This window comes from Nestor notabilis, unplaced genomic scaffold (genome assembly GCF_000696875.1).
Source record: "Nestor notabilis isolate BGI_N333 unplaced genomic scaffold, ASM69687v1 scaffold11767, whole genome shotgun sequence".
Classification (NCBI taxonomy): domain Eukaryota; kingdom Metazoa; phylum Chordata; class Aves; order Psittaciformes; family Psittacidae; genus Nestor; species Nestor notabilis.
Window position 1 is genome coordinate 63,220 of NW_009935207.1, and position 20,948 is coordinate 84,167.

General features: G+C 38.3%; 1 protein-coding gene across 1 annotated transcript in view; it reads left to right on the forward strand.

Moving 5' to 3' along the window:
• The window catches only part of MYO3A (myosin IIIA), a gene marked incomplete at its 5' end in the record, with an annotated part of 83,145 nt that overhangs the window by 48,099 nt on the left and 14,098 nt on the right, over positions 1 to 20,948 (forward strand). The window contains 10 exon segments of the mRNA XM_010017732.1: positions 3,364 to 3,517; positions 4,429 to 4,517; positions 5,722 to 5,851; positions 8,229 to 8,308; positions 8,942 to 9,019; positions 11,009 to 11,214; positions 13,296 to 13,407; positions 14,897 to 15,059; positions 18,802 to 18,925; positions 20,071 to 20,910. Coding sequence (XP_010016034.1) covers positions 3,364 to 3,517; positions 4,429 to 4,517; positions 5,722 to 5,851; positions 8,229 to 8,308; positions 8,942 to 9,019; positions 11,009 to 11,214; positions 13,296 to 13,407; positions 14,897 to 15,059; positions 18,802 to 18,925; positions 20,071 to 20,910 — 1,976 coding nt within the window.

A 20,948-nucleotide genomic window follows, 5' to 3' on the forward strand; every position in this document is an offset into this window, starting at 1 on the left:
AGTGGGGAGTATTGTTTAAAATAAGGATAGTTTAGATCCCTGATAGTCAATGGGGACAAATAGATCTGTATCTGTCTCTGACTGGGGAAGAAATGTGGGCTCCCAACTTAGTCACTTCTTTTATGTGTCTGTAGTTAAGTGGAATAAATGCTGGCATGAGCTTTTTTTTAGGTTAATATTAAGCAAAGCACAACTTTTTCACCTTCAGTTCTATCCTTCAAAGCGTTTTCCTCACATGTAAGGTACTGACGTAAGTTAATTCTGACAGCTCCATGATCTGCAGGTAACATTGTCAAGCAAGACAAATTTCCCATTTCTTTCTCATTAGTGATTCTTCTGATAGAAAATAAAAGGTATAATGTCAAATACCTGAATCATTTTGGAAAGTGGCAAGTTTACTGTCAGTTGGAACGATGCTACTTTTTGCATTAAATATATGTAATATTTATTTTACCTTCATATGACAGTTTAATCTTTTACTTTAAGTTGGAAAATGTTGCTTCTGAGTAAATCTCTGGTGTTCCCATTTAAACCAAAGTGTCATCATACCATGTTCTCAACAAAATGCCATTACTTTATTTTTATTAAACATGAAGACCATTTCCTAATGCATTTAGTAATTCTTTTGTTATTAAGTGAAACCAAGTTGCACAAGCTATTACCTAGTTTTGATCACAGAAAAGATACCATGCAATCCTGAGATGAGATAGGCGCCCAAGTATTAGTATAACTCAGTCATTCCTTTTGACATCCTGTCCATAAGAATACTTTATAGTGGATTATGCTTTAGAATTTCAATGAGCAGCTGCTATTTTAAGGAGCTTTCTTGTCATAAAACATTATGGGGGATTATGGAATCCTGTGGCTGATTCAGCTTATTAATTCAAATAAGATCTATTTCATTACAGGTTTATGATGTGCATCGTTAAGGCTGCTTGTATCCTAATAATATGGTTGAAGACCAGCATTGCATAAGACAGTGTAATATGGTATCGTATTTCCAAGCCATCTACCGCACTGTTGTCTGGAAGTCTTGATTGTCAGCCATCCTCCAGGAGCCCGTGGGAAATGACGTACTAAATTCTTTCCATATCCTACTGGGCAGATGGCAGCAGTACCATTATCGTCAGCACTGGCACTCATTCAGTTGTCAAGGTGCAGACACAAAAGACCAAATGGCAACATACACTGAAGGCTTGGAGGTCAGGCCCCACTGGACAGCACTGTCTGGGCAGGGAGGGGAGCAGATGTTGCTGCTATGGTGTAGCAGTACAGCTATTACTTACCTCCTTTCAGTTTCAGAGAGGAGAACTCTTTTATCAGCTCTCTAAACCAGCCTCTCTCACAAGCATTTGAAGTTGGAAAAAGTTAATCGTTAAATAGGTTGTCTGTAAGAGGGTTTTTGAGGATATCTGAGTGTCACAGAAACACTTTTCCCTGATAGATTGATCCTGAGCAATATCTTCCCTTTTCCCACTTCGTAAGTGTACTCTTAATAATCCTAAGCAGGAACAGCTGGTTTCATGAACATAACATCTGTGTGTCAGTACAGCCATAGCCCTCAGGTAAGCTGCCCCTACTCTGGCGTTATGTTTGGGAGATAAAACAGGCTCATTCCCTTCCTGCCACTAGGTCCTACAGGTACATAATTAACTTCTTGCCTATATCAGTGATACATTTATTACTCTCCGGTCTTGTTCTGCTATTTGGGTTATTGTTTAAAATAAAAAGCAAAACTCCACCTGTCCACTGCTCCAGGGGAGACATGAATGAAATGAATGTTATGAGTCTGAGACAAGGAGCCCTCATGGGGCTGTAACAGAGATTCTTACTGCTTATGCCCTTGTACAGGCATATAAACTGAGCCATAACCTATCATTAGGTAGGTGTTCTTGGAAATTAGATTAATCTGGATACTGGAAACGTTTAGGTATATATTCTTTCTATATGTTTTCTTTCAAATGGATCAGCAGATTTATTTATTAGGCCTGTATTTTGAGGACAGTGTTATGATTTTATTAATTTTGCTGTTTCTCTCTGGCTTAGAGATTAAGAGATATGAAGTCTATTAATGTGTGCTTTTCTGTTGTATAAGGCAGTAAACTCCTTTTTGAAACACCTTCACTCATTCAAACATGAGTGAAAGACACATATGGAGAGGTCTTTCAGGGTTAGAGGTCTTTGAACTCATTAACATTAGACATCATTCATTTTTATGACACTTCTCACAATGAATTCAGGATAGTACAACTGTGATGTTTGCACCATACATTAATATAATACTTTCATAAAGTCCTACCCTTTGGAAGAGGGATTTTAAAGTAGATCAAAAGGCTGAATTATGTGTTTCATGGTATAGCCTGCACAGGACTGAAGGCAGCCCTGGTATCTATGGGAGCATTGTGCAGTGGATAACTGCTATTGCACTATGTAATGCAGACAAAAATAATGGAGGGGTGGCAGTCCGTAGGGCATCCTTCTCTTGGTAAATCTATGGCTGTCCTTGGCCTTGCTGAAGGATTAAATAAAGTCATTCTTGTATTCTTTAGCTATAATTTAAGTTGTTTTAAAGATAAAACCATGCAACACACTGGACACAGCATTTGTTACCAAGCTTTTCTCAGTCTAGCAGGAATTCAAAGATACTTGCAGTCTTCAGGAGGGAAAAAAACCCACAAACAAACAAAAAATTCACAAAAAAAAAAAAAACCACCAGCTTTTCTATTGTTTTTTAATCTTGCTGAATACCTTTCCCTGGTTCCTTAAAAGGAGTGAAAATGTTGTAGTGGCCAACCTGAGACTATTGATTTCATTTTTAGAAAGTATGTACATTGTTCTTTAATTATTAGAAAGTATACACACCATTCTTCTCCACATAAGACCTTTTCCAGGTGTTTGAAAAGGGGGATTAAACAAGTGAGGCCCCTGTAATCTGCAATCACTTTTGTGAATCTTGGCCATTGTACATCATATAGATCTGAGCAATGAATTGGGAATGTAAATGTAGCTCTAAATGATTAAGAAATATTTTTTACATTGCAGCTGAGGGAATTAAATAGTGCAAACACTATACTTCATCTTCTTCAATTCTGTTTCTTTAATTCTTGCATATTCCTGGAAAGTATCTTGCTTTACCAAATAGGCCATAGGAAGCACATACATATCCAGAGGCAAATTAAAATCTATAGCCTGACAGCGTGCTACATCCCAGATGACATTTGTTCCTGCAAAACCTTGATGTCTTTAGCTCCAGGGAATACTTTTTCAATGTGGTTTTAATTTGCTACAATTGACAGATTGTGAATTATTTTCTGAAGCAGTTCTGTAACGTAGACAAAGCATGCCTTCTGTTGGCTGTTACAGAATGAATACCTGTATGAAGGTGTTGATGCAAGAGTTATAGAATATGAGGACAACAGGCCCCTCCTGGATATGTTCCTGCAGAAACCAATGGGTTTATTGTCCCTGCTGGATGAGGAAAGTCGATTCCCACAAGCAACAGATCAGACACTTGTAGGTAAGTTCGTGATTTATTTCCTAGTTTTGCAGGATGTCTCCCTGCTAGATTTCTGTTTGATGTGTCTAGTTTAGGCTTTATGCTAGTTATGTTTTTAGCAAGCCCACATTCCAGTTTCATAGTATGTTTGAGGGAGGCATGCATGCATGCATGGATGTGTCTTTGAAGCAGACAGAGAAACATCCAGAGTACAAATGAAGGCTGCTGATCAAGGTTTTGAATTCTCCTGCCCTTAAGAATTCTTAGCTGTAGGGACTGAAAGATAAAGATCAAACTGAGCTAAAACTCTAGGGTCATATGCCAAGATCACTGTTTTTATGCAGAAATTAAAATTAAAACACCTAAATATGTTGTAATTCAGATCCTGAATGTTTCAGTGCTGCTGAGAAGTCGATGTAGTTGTTTTAGTGGGGTTCCTGTGCACATAAATCCTTGGTTTACTCATTTTTGAATGTGCATAGTGTCAGATGAGAGTTTTAACCAACTCCCAGTCACAGAACCTAATAACGTCTAGTAACGATGCCCGTACTAAAGCAGTTATATGGGCTTGTTATCTTTCTATCCTCATACATTTTAGTCTACATTACAGATCAATCGATTCGTAAATGTTTCCTTACAATTCCCCAAGGAATCCTTAGGAAGAATTACTACATTGTTTCAACTGGTACAAAGTAAGTAACTGATCCAAGAGCTCCCATGGTACAAAGTAACTAACTGATCCAAGAGCTCCCATGTTCTCTACCCAGTGCCTTTTGTTACAAGACCATTATGGTACCTTTGTGCTTAAAAACATCAGAGACTGTTTTGTGCCTCCTCGTTGTCTGAGAAGTCAGGATATATCCTTAGAGAGATACAGCTTTAGAAGAAAATTTTTGTGCAGTAACTCCTGTAAGATATGTGTTTTCTTTCAGAAAAATTTGAAGACAATTTGAAGTCAAAATATTTTTGGAGACCCAAAAGAGTAGATCTAACCTTTGGGATTTATCATTATGCAGGAAAGGTAAGAGAACTAATTATGTTAGATGGGGATTGTGAAATGGTAGGGCTGATAGGAAATAGAAGTTGTCATCTGGGTTGGTTCTCAACCTTCATCTATTCAGACCTGACATGGAAATGTTGGCAGTGTCTTACATATTAAAAGTAAATTGAAAAGTTATTTTCCCTCATAAAAAGAAGTAATAGCAGGGGCGTAATTTTCTTAAATGTCACCAGTTAAATGACTATATTATAGAAGAACCAAAACACAACCATTATGCAACTCAGTGCTCTGCTCCTTAGTTCCTCAAAGTCCTGTGCACACTTTTTCCCACTGCTTCGAATCAGGATCCAGCTTCATTCTTTCTACTACCCCATCAGCCTTACTTAGTTTTGTACTTTGCAATCAGCCAGATAGATAGCTCAGACCCTGCTTTCTGCTTAATTTCATGAGGAGCATCTTGCCCTCCTGTACAAGCTGACTTGCTGCACATGCTTTTCAGACTCAGGAGGAGTTGTTGTTGCTCTGCAGCAAGATACCACTGGTCACCTGAACCTTGCCTTGTGAAAGCAAGAGCTCCCCCCTCTTCTTGAGCTCTTTCAAAGGGTGAGCTTTGCTGTCTCATAGGAAACAGTGCTGGAGCAGCTGGCCTAGAAAGAGGCAACATACTGCCCATCAGCTGATGAAAGATAACTTGCTCCTTCTGTAGGACAGCCAGCTACAAAAGGCCTGCAGTAGCTCCTCTGAACTTCATCTCCAGCTGAATTACTCATCACCAGCATAGCATACTTACTGCCGAGGAGCAGAGAGCCAGCTCTTCCTGTACCAGTCCTCATACAGGAAGATTCCACCTGTGCCCCATCAGACCTTTCTAGTGTACAACAGTGTTTTTCATTAGGAAGTTTCTCCTGCTGTCTACCTTGTATCTCCGTTTCTGTGATGTAAGTTCATTACTCCTAGTCCTGTTTACTGTGGAACTGGAGAACCATTTATTTCCTCTTCCTTTACAAACCTTGCTGTTTTGTGAGGTTTTTTGTGAGCAAGAGTGAGCCTGATGGCCGAAAAACTGTTTGTGTGTCTTGATTCATTCAGAGAATATGAAAATATTAAAAGAATATTAAAAATTCAAATAGTATTGAAAGCCACATTCCATTAAGCATGCTGAGTGCTTAAATTTACAATTACTTTTCAAAAGCCCGGAAGATGCATAAATGCACTTTTTAAACAGGTTCTATATAATGCAAGTGGATTCCTAGCCAAAAATAGAGATACTCTGCCAGCTGATATTGTGCTGCTACTGCGATCATCTGAAAACAACCTGACGCGACAGCTGGTAACCCATCCTCTTACAAAAACAGGTATTGCTATTGGGGTAATCTTCTTGTTCTTCTCTAACCTTCATGATGATCACCACTAGGTTTCATATGACCACTTGTTGATGACATTATACACTTTGTGGCTTAACTTTCCAACCCTAGAATCTATACAGAATGGAGCCCCAGCCACCTCAAGCTGCAGGGGAGGGATTGGTCTGGTCAAATGCCAAGGAAGTGGTAGAGGCTTCTTTCAGGGTCCTCTCTTCAGGGTAGGGAAGCAAGACAGGGAATCGAGTGCATCCCTTGAGTTGAGGACTGATCAGAAAGGATCAGGTAAGTCACTGGCCATTTTTGGGCAGGGCATATATAAATTGCCTGGTTTGTCTCAGAGCGATTTTTCTCTAAGTAGTAGAGAACCAAGGTTGTGGTTCCTAATATCTGCTGCAGAGTGAGGAGACAATCCTCTATGTCCCCAGTGGTTTAGGCTTTTACAATAGCTTATCCAATGTGGTCCTAGTGGTGAGCAATTCCTCAAGGGGTTCATAAACTGAGGTGGAGGAATATGACTGGCTCTGCAGAAATTACTCCTAAGTTGCACCTAAGTTGAATCAAGTCCTTGCACAGTGTCCTACCTGCCATTTTAGGATGATGGATAAGTCTCCTTACAACCAGTTTGCTGTTGTTTCGTATTACTCCCTTTGTGATGGCACTGATGCCATACAATAAGTACTTTACAACATTACTTTCTTGTACAACTACATGGGAGATGTACTTGCAGCAGAACAGAAAAGCTGAATTGGAAAAGCCTAATGGAAATTTCTCTAAAATGTTATTGTAGCTTTCAGAATCTGAGGGTTTGGGAATGCTCATATTCTTCACAAAGGGAGCTTTGCTGGTGGAATGAAAATTTGGTCTTGAAAGTCTACTTAAAGTTAGTGTTCCTGGGAAAACACTAAACTCAGTGTCCTTGCCTGAACTTTTTGACTTACTGATATCTGCTAGGATACTACTTTCTGTAGAGCCAAAGTCAGGGCTTAAATGGTCCCAAGAACTGATCCCAAGTCTTATGTTATGTTTTGTAAGATAACTTGGTAGGTTGTTTTAGTCTTCTTCTTAAGTATCATGAAACACTGCCTTTCAAAACTGACCCAAACCATCCATGTATAACCAACTAAAAGTTAGATTTCTGATCTAACTTTTTCATCTACAATCAGTGGAAATTTAGAGGTTCATCCAGAATCCAACCCATCTCGCCTGCCTCAGGGATTTTTCTTAGGATGGGATAAATCTCTGGAGGTGCCTCTCTCCACTGAATACAACAGAGATCCTGTAGACACCTCACTTTCCGATAGCTAAAGTTAGGTGTGAATAATCCTCTCTTTTTTTCCCACCCTGAGATATTCACCTAAGCCCAAGGGAAGTTTAGCACTCGATATCGTTATATAATATATGACGCATTAGCCCCGCATGGTGTATATTTGCAGCTGTTTATCCAACTGTTATCCAGCTCTTAGTGATAGTAGCTGAGCTCAGACAGATTACAGAGGACAGTAAGCTTTCAGCGGTGTTATGTTATTAGCAGGAGCAGTGGCAGCGTGCAGCACTTGTTGGGGTTTATCAACACAGAGTGACATGATGGAAAGCTCAGCAGAATTTTCATTATTCCTTTAGACCAGTGTCTGTGTAAACCACTCCAATGCACCTAGTCCTCTACGTCATCATAATAAAGGTATTACTTGATTAAGAATTCCAAGGTTAGAGTCATAAGACTAGGTCCATGCTAATAAACCAAACAGGGCAAGGGAAACAATCACACAGGATTGCCCATTCTGACTATTTGATAGCATTCCTTCCTGGGACAGTTTTGGCACACTTCAAGAGAAGACACAGACTAGTAATGATTTCCGACAAGCTCTGTGGAAATACAGAACCTTATTTTTACCAGGAGGTTAGAGGATTATAAAGTATAGACTTTAGTTGTATAAACTTGAGTTGTGACATGTCACTTGCCCTCAGGGCCAGAGAAGGGTGCTACTGCTTATTTTTGCTTTTAACTAATGTACATGCAACCTTAGAACTAGAATAGTACAGTAACATTGTTAGGGTAAAACCACATGGATGCCCTAAGGTGTATCTTTCTTACCTTCTGCAGCAGTTTGTTTATTTATTTTTTTACTCTAGTAGGTGACATAAGTGCTGAAGCAGGAAAATTCAGCCCATGTTCCATCTTTATGCAACTTCTTCAAAGCTTTTTCCACCCTAAGGGTGAAAGGGGAAATGAGGACATACTCCAGAAAAGTCAACGACCTTTATAAGCGTATGGTTACACTGGGGGCATGAATAAAGTGGTTCAGCATAGATTTTTGTTTAGCTGACATGTAAGCATTTTGGTAGGTTGCTTACTTTCATTTTCCCATAGGTAACCTGGCACACACGAAAAGCAAAACTACAATCAGTTACCAAATGTGGACCCCCCAGAAATCAATGAGTCATACAAAGGTAAGAAAATGGGTTTTATGATTCTGCATTAAACACTAGTTTAAACTAGAAAGGCAATACTGTTATTGGTACTAAAAGTAAGCAAGTAACCCCTTCCTTGATTTTTCTCCCTCCTCTATTTTCTTTTCTGTTTAGCTGGATATCTTTGTGTTGTGCAATTCATATTCCTTCCGTGAGGTAAAAAACTAACATTTCCCTTCTTTTTGGCTATAGTTTTGTGATAACCTCAAGGGGAAAAAAAATAAATTATTTCCCAGCTGTATTGTAGCAGAATGAAAAAGTGAAACATTGGTGTGGAGTATAGTCAAGTTCCTTAGAGAACTACCAAAATAACAGGGATGATGAAATAACAGATGGGACCTCAAACACTGTCAGGTTATTTGTGGCAGTTATTTAGATGCTGTGTTATCAAATTGTGTCCTCTGTGTGTGACCATTCGTGTATTATATAGCAAAGTAATGTAATGTACTGGTGTAACTGATTTGTGCTAGTTATGCTGTAACTTTTTCTGTTTAGAATACTTTTTTTTTAGTATTAATTGTGTTCTGTGAGGGGTGCTTCGTTGTGGCATTGGAAAGGGCCCTACAGACTCAACAGAGATAAAAAGTGTCATTTTTTTCTTCATCTTTATAGAACGAAGCAGGAGATACTGGGCATCATCCAAGAGAGACAACCAGCATGAAAACACAGACAGTTGCTTCTTATTTCAGAGTAAGATACTAGATCTTCTAGTAAGTTTTTCTAGAGTAGGATGAATGTTTATTCGTTCACCTTTTGAAATGCACCTGTTGACTTAGTGTCAACAGTGATCCATTTAGAGTTTGTGAAGTGCATATATGGCACAGTGGTCTGTGCAGTGCAAATATCTAGAGATTGTGATGTTTCATCTTCAATTGTACTTGATTACACAGCCACATTTCTGTCATGATGATGTATGATGATTGATATTAATCTCCCACTTGCTTGTTTTTCCACCAAGGGAGATAAAGGGAGGTTGGACATTAGTGGTATAGCATTTCTTTAAGAAGCAAGAGAGGAAAGTTAATTTGAATCAGGAGCTCCAAAGAAAGATCTTCATGGTGACTGCTCAGAAGCTGTCCTGAGTCCATCCTTGAGGTTCCTTCAGCAATGCTCTTGACTTTCCCAAGCACTGGATATGCTGCTGGTCCTGAAATAGATAGTAGTTGTGAAGAGCACTTTCCTCCAGTGGTACACTTGGGCTCAGCTCTGAATTTCCAACTCTTGTTTAGTTATCTCTCCCAGCAAAAACATAAAGATGGCTGAGGTGATGTTCATGACCTGTAAGAGTTCATTTACATCTATGACAGAGAACAGTAAGGAGCAAGATCTCTGATTAGTAGGTACAGTTACACAGCTTTGTGGACTGCAAAGGATAATTTCAGCCTAGGTAGTATTACGGTGGCCCAAAGCTGCATGGTATTTTAAAGTTCTAGATGGAAAAATTTATTGAATCTCACTCAAACGTAATGTCTGTGATTCAGTATATTACCAGCACATCTAGCATCAGAGGCTGCAAATGAGTTAATTATATTTACACTTTTCTGTTACTGTTTTCTGTATTGGAAATCCCTTTTCACATCATGCTACCTAATGCTTTTAAATGAAGATTCTGCTTCAGCCCAACTGGTTTACTCATACACAGAAATCTGTGGGTGATTGAGAAAAGCATCTACCAACTCCTACTGAGCAGGAAAAAAAAAATCCATTAGTGTGTCCCACTTGTTTGTGTTCAATTGGCACACTAGTGATGGAGCTAATTAAGCACTTTGCTGCATGGTGTGGCATCTGTCCGGAATGGAATTGCACGTTTTAATAGGAAACATATGGCTATTGACATCATAGACTAGTTTCATATATCCAGCCTACTGCTGAACTGCATTACCTCCTGGCAGCCTCTTTCTGTTGAGTCAGGTTGAATCTTGAGGAATGAGCCTCTTCATTTGTGTCTTAATAAGATCCTCCCATGAAGCAATTTTACAAAACACCAGTCAAGGTTGTTTACAGCCAGATTCACCTCAGTTGGCATGGGGAGCTACAAACTACATCCTCTCTGCCTGCCTGGTACCCTGGTGGGATAGAAAAAGTGTACGTTTAGTTTTGCCCTCCTCAAAAGTTTCCTCTTGGGAGGGCATCTATGGTACAATGACCAGGAAGTGCTAGATCAGAGCAGTTTAAGCGGCCCCTCTTCTGGGGTGGCCTTAGTTTCTTCCAGTCTAACAAAGGGATGTCAGTATCTATTGTCTTACTGCTCTTCCACTTCCCATTCATAGACTGTAAATTTCTCTCTGGGTGAATAAGGATCTTCAAATAGGTGGCAATAGGAAAAAGAAATGGGCTGTAACTACCTAACAAGGCTCCAAAAGAAACAAATCACTGTAAGGAGAGTTTTTATCATATGTTAGATATTATGGCAGTCTGTTAGAATGTTCTTGGTGGAATTTCGCACATCCTTTTGGAATCAGTGTTTCTCTCAAGTCATATATGCTAGTAACTTAGAGATCTTATCAAAGCCAGAATCGTTGTTGGGTCGTTTACTTCATCTACCCTTAAAGTACCAGCTTACTGAATTTTAAATGGGTTTGATCATGATTCTAATCATTTGAAATAAAGTTTCAGCTACACATTGACCTATATAAAAGTTTTGTAACTGGTGGCAGGTATCTTGTTACTTTCTTGCAGTATTCTCTGATGGATTTGTTATCCAAAATGGTTGTCGGGCAGCCTCATTTTGTCAGGTGCATCAAGCCAAACAACGACCGGCAGGCAAACAAGTTTGATAAAGAAAAAGTGTTGGTTCAGCTGCGTTACACAGGAATTCTGGAGACAGCAAGAATTCGAAGACAGGGTTACTCACACCGTATACTGTTCGCTAACTTCATAAAACGGTAACGTAAGAAGCCTTTTTCTTTCTTATCATTGCTGCCCAGTGTTTGCTAAGCATCAGCAGTATCTTTGGCATGGTCTTTAAAGATAAAATACAAAGCTATTTTCTGTGATAAAGAAGATTACAGACTGAACGACAAAGAATAGTTCAGGCCCAAGGTTAGTGACCTGTTTTGGACTGGTAGGGGAAGATGATGGATCTCAGAATGACTGTTTCAGTCTCCCTGCACATTTGAGTAATAATTGTCTTATTTGTAATCTGCAAGTTTTCCTCAGAAACTTGAGGTTTAGAAATTTAATGCTTCAAATTAAAGCTGAGAATTCAGAGCATTAGCATCCACGGGGCACCACAGTTTCTCTAGCCCCTGACATTCAGCACTGTGCAGGGTGGATGATAATTTGGTATTGCTCATCTAGAGCTAAGAAGTTCATTAAGTACATACTTTTGTTTAAAATACAATATCTAAGTATTAGTCACTTGTTAAGAAGAAAAGTAATGAACTCACTATGATTTTATAAATACTTCAACTATCTCTTTTTCTACCACCCCAAAAAATTAATCCTGACCATTTAATCTATACTTTTCTCTCACAAATAAAGACCCTGAGTATTTGCCTCAATCAGAACTGAAATTTGTGGAACAGACATCAAAACTGGGAAAAAGCAAGCAGCACCCGCTCAGACAGAAGCAGTTAGAAGTAGTAGTGCACTGGAAATAAAGAGCTAGCATCAGAGTGCTGCAGGTGCACAAGGAAAGAGAGGAAGGTCAAAGTGATATTTTATAGCACTGTTTCTGGAAAGAATAAACCTGGGATTGTTACTGTTTTGGAAGAGTGCTGCATGGGAAAAGGCAGTTATCACTGCACCAAGATGTGCTGTGGCTTTTAGTCACTCCTTTTTATTAAAAAAATTTACTGTTCAGGTAAAAGAGAGGAAGGCTGTGAACATAACAGGGTAGCTCTCCAGAGAGCATGCCCCTGGTTGCAGTGAGGCTGTGCAGATCAACAGCACTGAGGATATGGCCCCCAGATAAAAAGGAGTTTTTATTAAGTATCTATCTCCTTGTCCTTTTTTCATTTTTCCTTAACAGTTGAGAGTTACAGGTAGACGTGGGATAATGGCAAAATTATTTTGTTTGAATAAAAATAAGCCAATTCATTGTGTAATGGAAAAAAAAAAGAGAGCTGTAAGAATTGGTAATAATGCAGGAATCAACATTGTCTCTTTTTTTATTATTCCATGAGAAAATTTTTACCATTGTGTAAAGCTGGTGCAACACAAGCTTTGTGTATAAAGGCTGAATAACAAGAAAAAAAGCATAATGTACTGTCAGGAAGCACACATAATTTATGTAATTTTCCTGAATTAAAAAAGCCAAGATAGGTACCATTCATTTTGTTATGGAGCATTTGGGAAAGTCCTGGAACACAGAAGAACTTTCGTACCCAGCAGCTGAGTTGATAAACCATGGGTAATTTTTATTCTTGAACCTCTTTTCCTAGTCAAAATTAATTCTGAGTTATGAGTTTGCCATGTTAGATGTTTATATATGAAGTGGCATAATGGCACATATATGTTCCAAAAGGATCTGCAAAACTAAATCCAAAGAGGTAAGAAAAGCTGGGATGCATCTCATCTCATGTTAACTATCTCAGAGGTAGATGGTCTAGCACATGAGATAACATACGAAATTTTCATTACATTTGTAGATATGAATAAGATAATTTAGAAAAAAAAGCTTTAAAAATATTTTTATTTTGCCACTGAAATCACTTTCACAGAATGCTGGGAGCCAGAGCAGCATAGAAGTGGTGTGCTCTACTTGGGGTGAACACTTTTTAAAAGCCTTCTGGTGTTGATACAGAATTAATCAACTCTCCAGGATGTGCAATATGTCATTCAGCCAGTTTTGACTGAGTTTCTCAGTACTGCATATAAAACACAGCAATTTCTTTCATGTGCTGTTTTCTTTTTTTTCAGTATTCTTTCATGCAACTGTTTTATTATTTAAATAAATGGTTTAAATGTATTTGCAACTATTGCTCACTATTAATGGAATAAAGAATCGTATATTTGTCTTTAGGTATTACCTCATCTGTTACAAAACAAATGATGATCCTCCAGTCAGCCCAGAAACCTGTGCTGCCATCTTGGAAAAAGCCCGCCTTGACAACTGGGTTCTTGGAAAAACTAAAGTAATTTTCTAATATACTGTATCTGCATTATTGCTGTATGTCATTCTTAACTTATTAAGCAGTTTGGTTTCTTACCGATTTGGTTGGAGTTGCTCTTGGTCTCTACTGGTTTGAAAAAAAAAAATTACCTTTGCTGGATGCTGTTCCCCCATATTTGGCTAAAACCCTGACCTGTAAAGTGTTAAAATTCTGATGAGCTTTAGTGAGGCCACAGTGCAAAGCAGTATGTGATAACGACATTGATTACATTTTCTTTTAAAAAATACAGTAATAAGGATCCCAATGTGCTTAGTTAAAGCTTTCTTAAGGAAAAGAAATCATACTTCTTCCCTGGAGCAATGAGACCCACAAAGGGAGAGGAAAAGATTTTGGCTTTCCAGCCTGAGGCCTCTGTGGCAAACTCTCCTGAGCACTGGGGGAAGAGATAGCAGGATGATCCCATGTATGTGAACTGGGATAAGACTTCCTTGTAAGAGAAACACGTCTGTTTCCATACTTGCTTTTGGTTCCAAGTCACTAGTCTTCCCAGTGTGCAGATCTCAGGAGGTCTGGCAGAGAACAGAAGCATCAGACAAGTATTATACCAAGTCTTTTTATTTGCTAATGTAACAGAAGTGCCCAGGAAGTATATGAATAGACACATGGATCCTAAACTATTTGAAATCACCTCAGTGTAGAAGAAACAACTTTTCTCCTTCTGACACATCTTCCTGAATAGGTGGGACAGAAGCCATGAAGTTACCTCCTCCCCAGCCTTTATTTCCTTCTGCAATCTTAGTGAGGCTAATGGACAACATGCAGCCAAAGGAAGCATATCTTGAAATGTGAGATACATAGCTTGCGTTTACTTTGAGTAGGTTTAACCTTTACCTGTGCCAACAAGTGACCAAAGATCAGGTGAATTCTTCAAAATAAGCGTAATTATTGTCTTAATTGCACAAGCCCTTTCTACATATTTTATTTAATCATAATATATAGCAGGGATGTGTTTGTATCCATTGTGCTGGACTGGATTTTCAGGGGTTGTATGAGCTTCAGGCTTGATAAAAGCAATTTAGTAAATAAACAATTCCTTAGATTCAAAATTGGAAAGCAGAGAAGTTCAGATTTGAAGGTTCAGATTTGGATCATGTTTATGTAGCATACATCAGATTTGTACCGTTAGCAAAACTGCTAACATTATAGTTTTGAAAACAGATTCATAATTGCAGACTGAAGTTTGCAATGGTACTTTAAAACACCTTCCCATGAAAACATGAATAACCAGGGGCTGACAAAAGGCATTGAAAGTGAGAGTAAGGTAAACTAATACCCCAAATAATTAAAATGCTATCTTTAACAGGAATGATCCTTTAGGTACCACACACAGCTGAAGAGTCTGTTCATGATTTGAAACCAACTTGTAACTCTTGTTGATGTTTAACAGATTGAGTGAATACAGGGCCTGGGAGGGTAACTAAAACTTTTGCTTGTCTGCCTACTCTTTAAGGTATTCCTCAAATACTATCACGTGGAGCAGCTAAATTTAATGCGGAAGGAGACGGTCGACATGATTATTTTGATTCAAGCTTATGTCAGAGGGTGGCTGGGTTCAAGGAGATACAAAAAGATAAAGGAGCAAAGGGAAAAAAGTGCTATTAAAATACAATCAGGTAATAACTTTAAAACATTTAACATTTTGCTTAAAGCTAGTGCATGTGTATGGTTGATAGATGGTTGTGCATGCTGGATGTGGATTTGCCGTTTTCCTGCTGCTACATTTGACAAAATATCTTATACTTGGTGATATCTGTTCTCATGAAGAAAGATTTCTTTTAACCAGGTTGTGACAATTTCTTTGCTGAAGTTACATTTATCAATGTTACACTTAAAAGGCAATTCTAACAATGGAAGGACATGATTGCACAGATGATACTGTTATTAATAGTATTCTGACATGCTCTGACAAGGTTATATACTATAATAATGAAAATAAAATATATTAACTGTCCTAGATAATAAGAGCAATTACACTGTTAATGGAGACATCAACTGAAATTTTTAATACATTTCAAACATCATTTTATTTTACATTCTGATTCTCTTGTGTTCTGTATTCATTTCATTCATAATAACTTTTTTGGTGAGTAAACGTAGTTTTTATGTAGATTTACTGCTTGTTCTTGTTTGCCATTTATTTTTGAAATATAAAGCCTGAAAAATATGTATGAATATTTTAATGGAGGTCTGTTGCAGAATTTTTTATTCTTGTAGCTTTTTGTGTACCTAACGGGTTATTTAATTTTTGACATTTCTTTTCAGCTTACAGGGGTTTTGTTGCTCGTAAAGAATACAAAAATGCAAAACGTAGTAAGAAAGTGGAAGAGTATATTACTAGGCTTCAAGCAAGTAAGGATTGTTTGCTTTCTTGGCTTTTAATGTGCTGTTCATACAAAATATGTTGACCCAGATTCTTTGCTATTACCTAGCCACACTGATTGTCTGTGCTCATTTACACATTCTGAGGTATAATTTATCCATTATATATTTATATACAGTGATTGAAACCAATCAATATATTCTGTTACCTGTATCTCAAAGTGGCTTAAAGGCACTTTCCACAGCTGTGAAGTGGGCTGGTTAAATGCCATAGAGCAAGTCTTTTCACTCCTAGTCTGATATCTTTAAATGTTACATCTGGTATTGTTGAAGCTCCATACGACACTGTCTGCATATAGCCTGTGTATGCATGCTATTCTATCATGAATACGTTTTGTTATATACCAGTAATAGTTATGTTTGAGAAGACTACAACCTGTAATTTCACTCATGTCTCTTGATTCTTTTCTGCCATCGCTCAATGCAACCTAGCAGAATGTTCTTCCTCTTCTGCAGCAATAATAACCTTAATAAAATAATCAGATGTATGCTATGTGACATCCCTTTTTCCTCTCTGTGTTTCTGTCTCCCCCATCCCTGCAGAGATGCTCTGAAATCAGCAGCATTACATCTAGAGAGGCACTGGTCTGAAAACAGCTGGCACAACTCTGTGCAGTACTTCAGGAATTACAAAGGTGGCAATCCCAAATATAAGCTAGTACTGCCAGTACCCAGGCTATCTAGAGCTAAACTACCTCAGATATGCCTTCATGAGTATACACTAACACCAGTGGTGGTTTTAATCATTGCCAGATGCATCTGTTAATTGCACGGAGCCTATGTTAGCATTTGCTGAAGAGCACTTCACTGCAGTTGGTAGAACTTCATCAGTGTAGAAAACAATCTAAAACCAGAATAAAATCCAGTGATGTGCCCAAAATAATTACACATCTAGAAGTTGTTAATTATAGTAGGATATTTAACAAATGCAAAAGTGTGAATTTACCACTTTGCTCTGTTTGTTGATCACTCCAGTGCTTCTTGTCCACCTCCTCTGTCCTCTGTGCAGTTTCATTTCAACTTTTTGCAGTGCATGAGAAGCCAGAACAAAAAGGTTTTTTGGTTTTTGGGTGTTTCCCCCACCACATTTATTTCTAAAGCAATACAAAACTCCTCTTCCAGTCTGACAACAAAGCTTTGACGGGTATTGTCTCATAACAAAGTTCTCAGGGAAGTTCAAAGGTGAAACAGAATAAGTCTGAAAAGACCAAACATAAATTATATTGGTATGTTAACTGACAATGTAGCTTAATTTATTTCAAAATAACTCCTGTTGAGTTGCTTTTGTATGAAAATGGAATAATGATTGGCTCAGAAGTCCAAGAATCTAGTATTCCAAGTGATTTACAATTAGCCTTTTTCTAAGGCCCTGTCAGACTGCAGTATAAAAACCAGTTGTGTGACTTCCAGTAAGTATTTGAGTTTCTTTACCCAGTATTCAATTATCAAGATGTAATTTATGTCCCTTTTATACAGTGCTGATTATACTGGACCACTACACGTAATGGAGCCCGAGTTGTCCTAAATTATGAGTAGGGAATGCTAAAGCAAATAAAACCTAGTACCAAGTTAAATGAATGTGTTAGAATAGACTGTCTATGCTCCCTTCCCATTCTTAAGTGAGCTTGGCTTTTCCTGTGATGCAAAACACTTTCAGCAGAGTTGAAGAGCTCCCATATCTACCATCTGCTCAGGGTATTTAAATCACACGAATCCTCTATGCCCATAGTCTTGGAATTAATGTTCAACAGAAATATTTTGAGAAAACACAATGCTCCTTTTAATTCGCCAGGGATTAGCAGATTTGTGCTGAATCTCTGGAATTGCAGACTTGTCCAAATCACATTACTATGGAGACTGTGCCAGTTTCCATAAGGAAATTTTTTGCAAGTTCGGGAATTTTTGAAGCAACGTTCTGAGTGCAATTCAGTTTTTCATTAAAACATTTCAGTGTAGATGTCTGAAAGTGACCTAGGTGTATAAACTCCTCCTAAAATCAGAAGAGGCTAGAGTTTGATTAATTTTATTCAAAATCACCAAATACTCAGCTCATTTGCCCCCACATTGGTATTTAGTATCATTTGAGATGCCCTAGGTTGTCTCATCTGGCCTCCAGCTTTATTTCATGTGGTATACCGAACTATCTCTCTCCAGAAAGTCCTGTCTGTCTTTTTCTTTCTGACAGCTCCATGTAGAAGATGCCTTGGCTATCCTGGAGCATTTCAGCTGGCACTAGATACCTATGTGCTGGCAACTGCATCAAGCAGTCAGCAGCTTCATGTCTCAGGGGAGGCTGTGTTTGAGTCCTTACTCATCCTGGTTCAGACCAGAAACTTGAACTTGTGCCTCCCACAAAGCAAAAGTAGAGAGTACCCTTGCCGTGGTGCACCTGGTTACTATGGAGCTTAGTACATCTTTTATGTTGAGCGTTTTCATTTTGAATTAATCCTTGCAAAAGACGCATGAGCTAAGACTTCTGTGACTGCTGAGCTACAAAATTTTCAAGTTTTCTCTGATCTATTGAATGTTCAGCTAATTCCAAGCCTGTGCCAGAAGAGAGCCTGGTAATCTCTATAGTCTGATAATCAGGTGATTCCCAGGGAAGCGAAAGACTGAGTCAGATCAATTGCCTGAATCAGACAAAGCAGGTACATGAAGCTGAAAATGCTGTGTTCTAGAGGCACTTCTCTAGTACTATGCTTCTGCTCCATTCTGCATCTTCCTGTATTTAATTTAGTCCAATAAAGCACAAAGAAAGAGCTTGTTTGTATCCTCATGTAAAACAGGTATGGCTTTCTGAAATCTGAAAAAGTTTTGTGGGACAGAATAATTTCAGATAAAACATAATCATAATAACCACCCCAGTCTGTATTTCCGTATTGTTTTTTGCTTAATGCTGTTACCATTTGACTCTGAAATGTCTGGGACACCCATTGCTTGTTGCCTAAGGTTGCTCTGTATTATAATTTGTATCAGTTGCCAGAGGATACTTACTCAGGAAGAAGAGAAAAGAACTAACTGAGGCAAGAAGCAAAGCAGCAATAACAATTCAGTCTCACTACAGGGGATATAATGAGAGGAAGATCTTCGAAAGGAAGAGGTAGATTTATTTTCTATGTTTTATGTTACTCAAATGTTCCTTTCAGTAACTGCACTGCTGAAAAGCAGCTATATAAGATAAAAGTAAAGCAAATTAGGATTATTCTAGGTATGGATGCAAAAGTAATGTATATTTATGTGGAGGCTTTTAATGTCAGTAGCCAATTTTCTCATATTTTTAAGCCCAGGGAATAAAAGCATATTTGGAGGAAAGATCAACAATTTTGTGTTTACCTATAATGTTAATGTAATCTCTAGATTAGTATCTTTTTGGAAGTAGCTCATCATAAAAAATACTTGGACAGGAGTGAGAAATAGGTATGTGCAAGGAACTGTTCTTGTCATCTTAAGTCACTGAGATAAGTATAGGTGATGACAGCAAACTTGTTCAGATCAAACAGCTAGAAGTCAGGTGAGATGAATCACATTCCACATATCTCTGCAGTGTGGTTGTAGGACCAATCTCCGAAATGGAGGTAGCAGCATTTGCTCATCTCCGTTTTTTTCAGTGGTAGCATTTAAGTAGGTGGAGACTAGTCCAGGGAGGTGAAAAACAGTTGTGAAGGAGCCCAGAGTCTTTCAGAGGGAAGGAATAGGATGGCATTTCACCTAGCACTGAAGTGATATTGATCATAACAAAGACAGTTTAGGGAATAGGTCTTTTAAATTTGACCTGGACCTGTGCCCAGGATTGTTCTTTTTAGCATTTCTAGTGTGAGCGTAACTTGAAGCAGTTTTCTTTCATGAACACATTTAGGATTGTGTGTATTTATATATATTTGAGGTGCTTAAAAGTTTCTGCTTTATGTTCTTGTTAACTTTTAAATTCATTCTTTACTGTTTTATCCACCCTCATGTAGCCTAGATTGTCCCTCTAGCAATTTTCCATGAAGAGTTTATTGTCCCTCTAGCAATTTTCCATGAAGAGTTTAAGAGGGATGTCTCTTTTCACTTAAGAAATAATAATAATCAGAAAGACAGCAATTAGTTTGCTATCTTTAATTCCAGCTATATGCACTAAATCTTTCCCATGCTTCACTGTATCAAATTGCCATACAAAAGCACCACCAAAAGTAGTTGTAAAGTTGTCACTCTCTTTCATCTCCTTCAGCGATAAATTTTTGCCCTAAACTCTATTCCATTCAGGGAATCACTTAGAAAGAAACAAACTGAAAATGCAGCATCCATTAGTGAAAAAGATGAAAAACTTCAAGATAATGAGGAAAGTCTAGCTGGAGTGAAGAGAACCCTTCCTAAAACAGAAGAAGAAGCAGCTGTCATTGTTCAGAGCTATTACAGAGACTATAGGGTCTGTAAAAAAATAAATGAACAGCAGAAAAATATAGCAGAGGAAGAATTATCTGCAGTGGAATTCCTTGAAGCACAACTGCAGCCAGCTCAAAATGATATACTGGAAGAAGTAACAAATGAGGAAACTCAAGATGAAGCTGGTGTTATTACTGACAGTGAGTGCTCTGGGTCCAGTGTCACAGTGAATGCACAGGACCAACAGAAAACATTTACTGAAGGAGAGGGAGCTTCTGTGAAGCAGAACCCTGCAGTAGAAAATGTTGGTGAAGGTGAAGAGCAGGCCTGTTTGGAAGAGTTGTCCAACAAATCTGTCAAAATAGCAGCTGAACCTAGCCCCCAGCAAGAGCAAGATAATCGAGACAAACTCAGTGCAGATGGGCAAAATCAAGAATCTGCTGTGGTCCAGCCCAGGACTGACAGGGATGTGGAAAGAAACCACCTGAAACATGAAGCCGTGATGCCTACAGGATATAAAGGAATTGTAAGAAAAGAGTCACTAAGAGGCTCATGGAAGCAAGTTAAGGCAGAAAAACAAAGTTCTGAAGACCAAGAGAAGGCAGCAGTAGTTATTCAGAGCACTTACCGGGGTTACAGAAGGAGGGGACAACTCAGAAAAGAAGGGAAACTACCTTGCAAAAGTCAAGAGAAAACTGTAAAGGAGCCAACAGAAGCAGTGCTTGTTCAAAATAATAATCCCCAGACAACAAAAGATA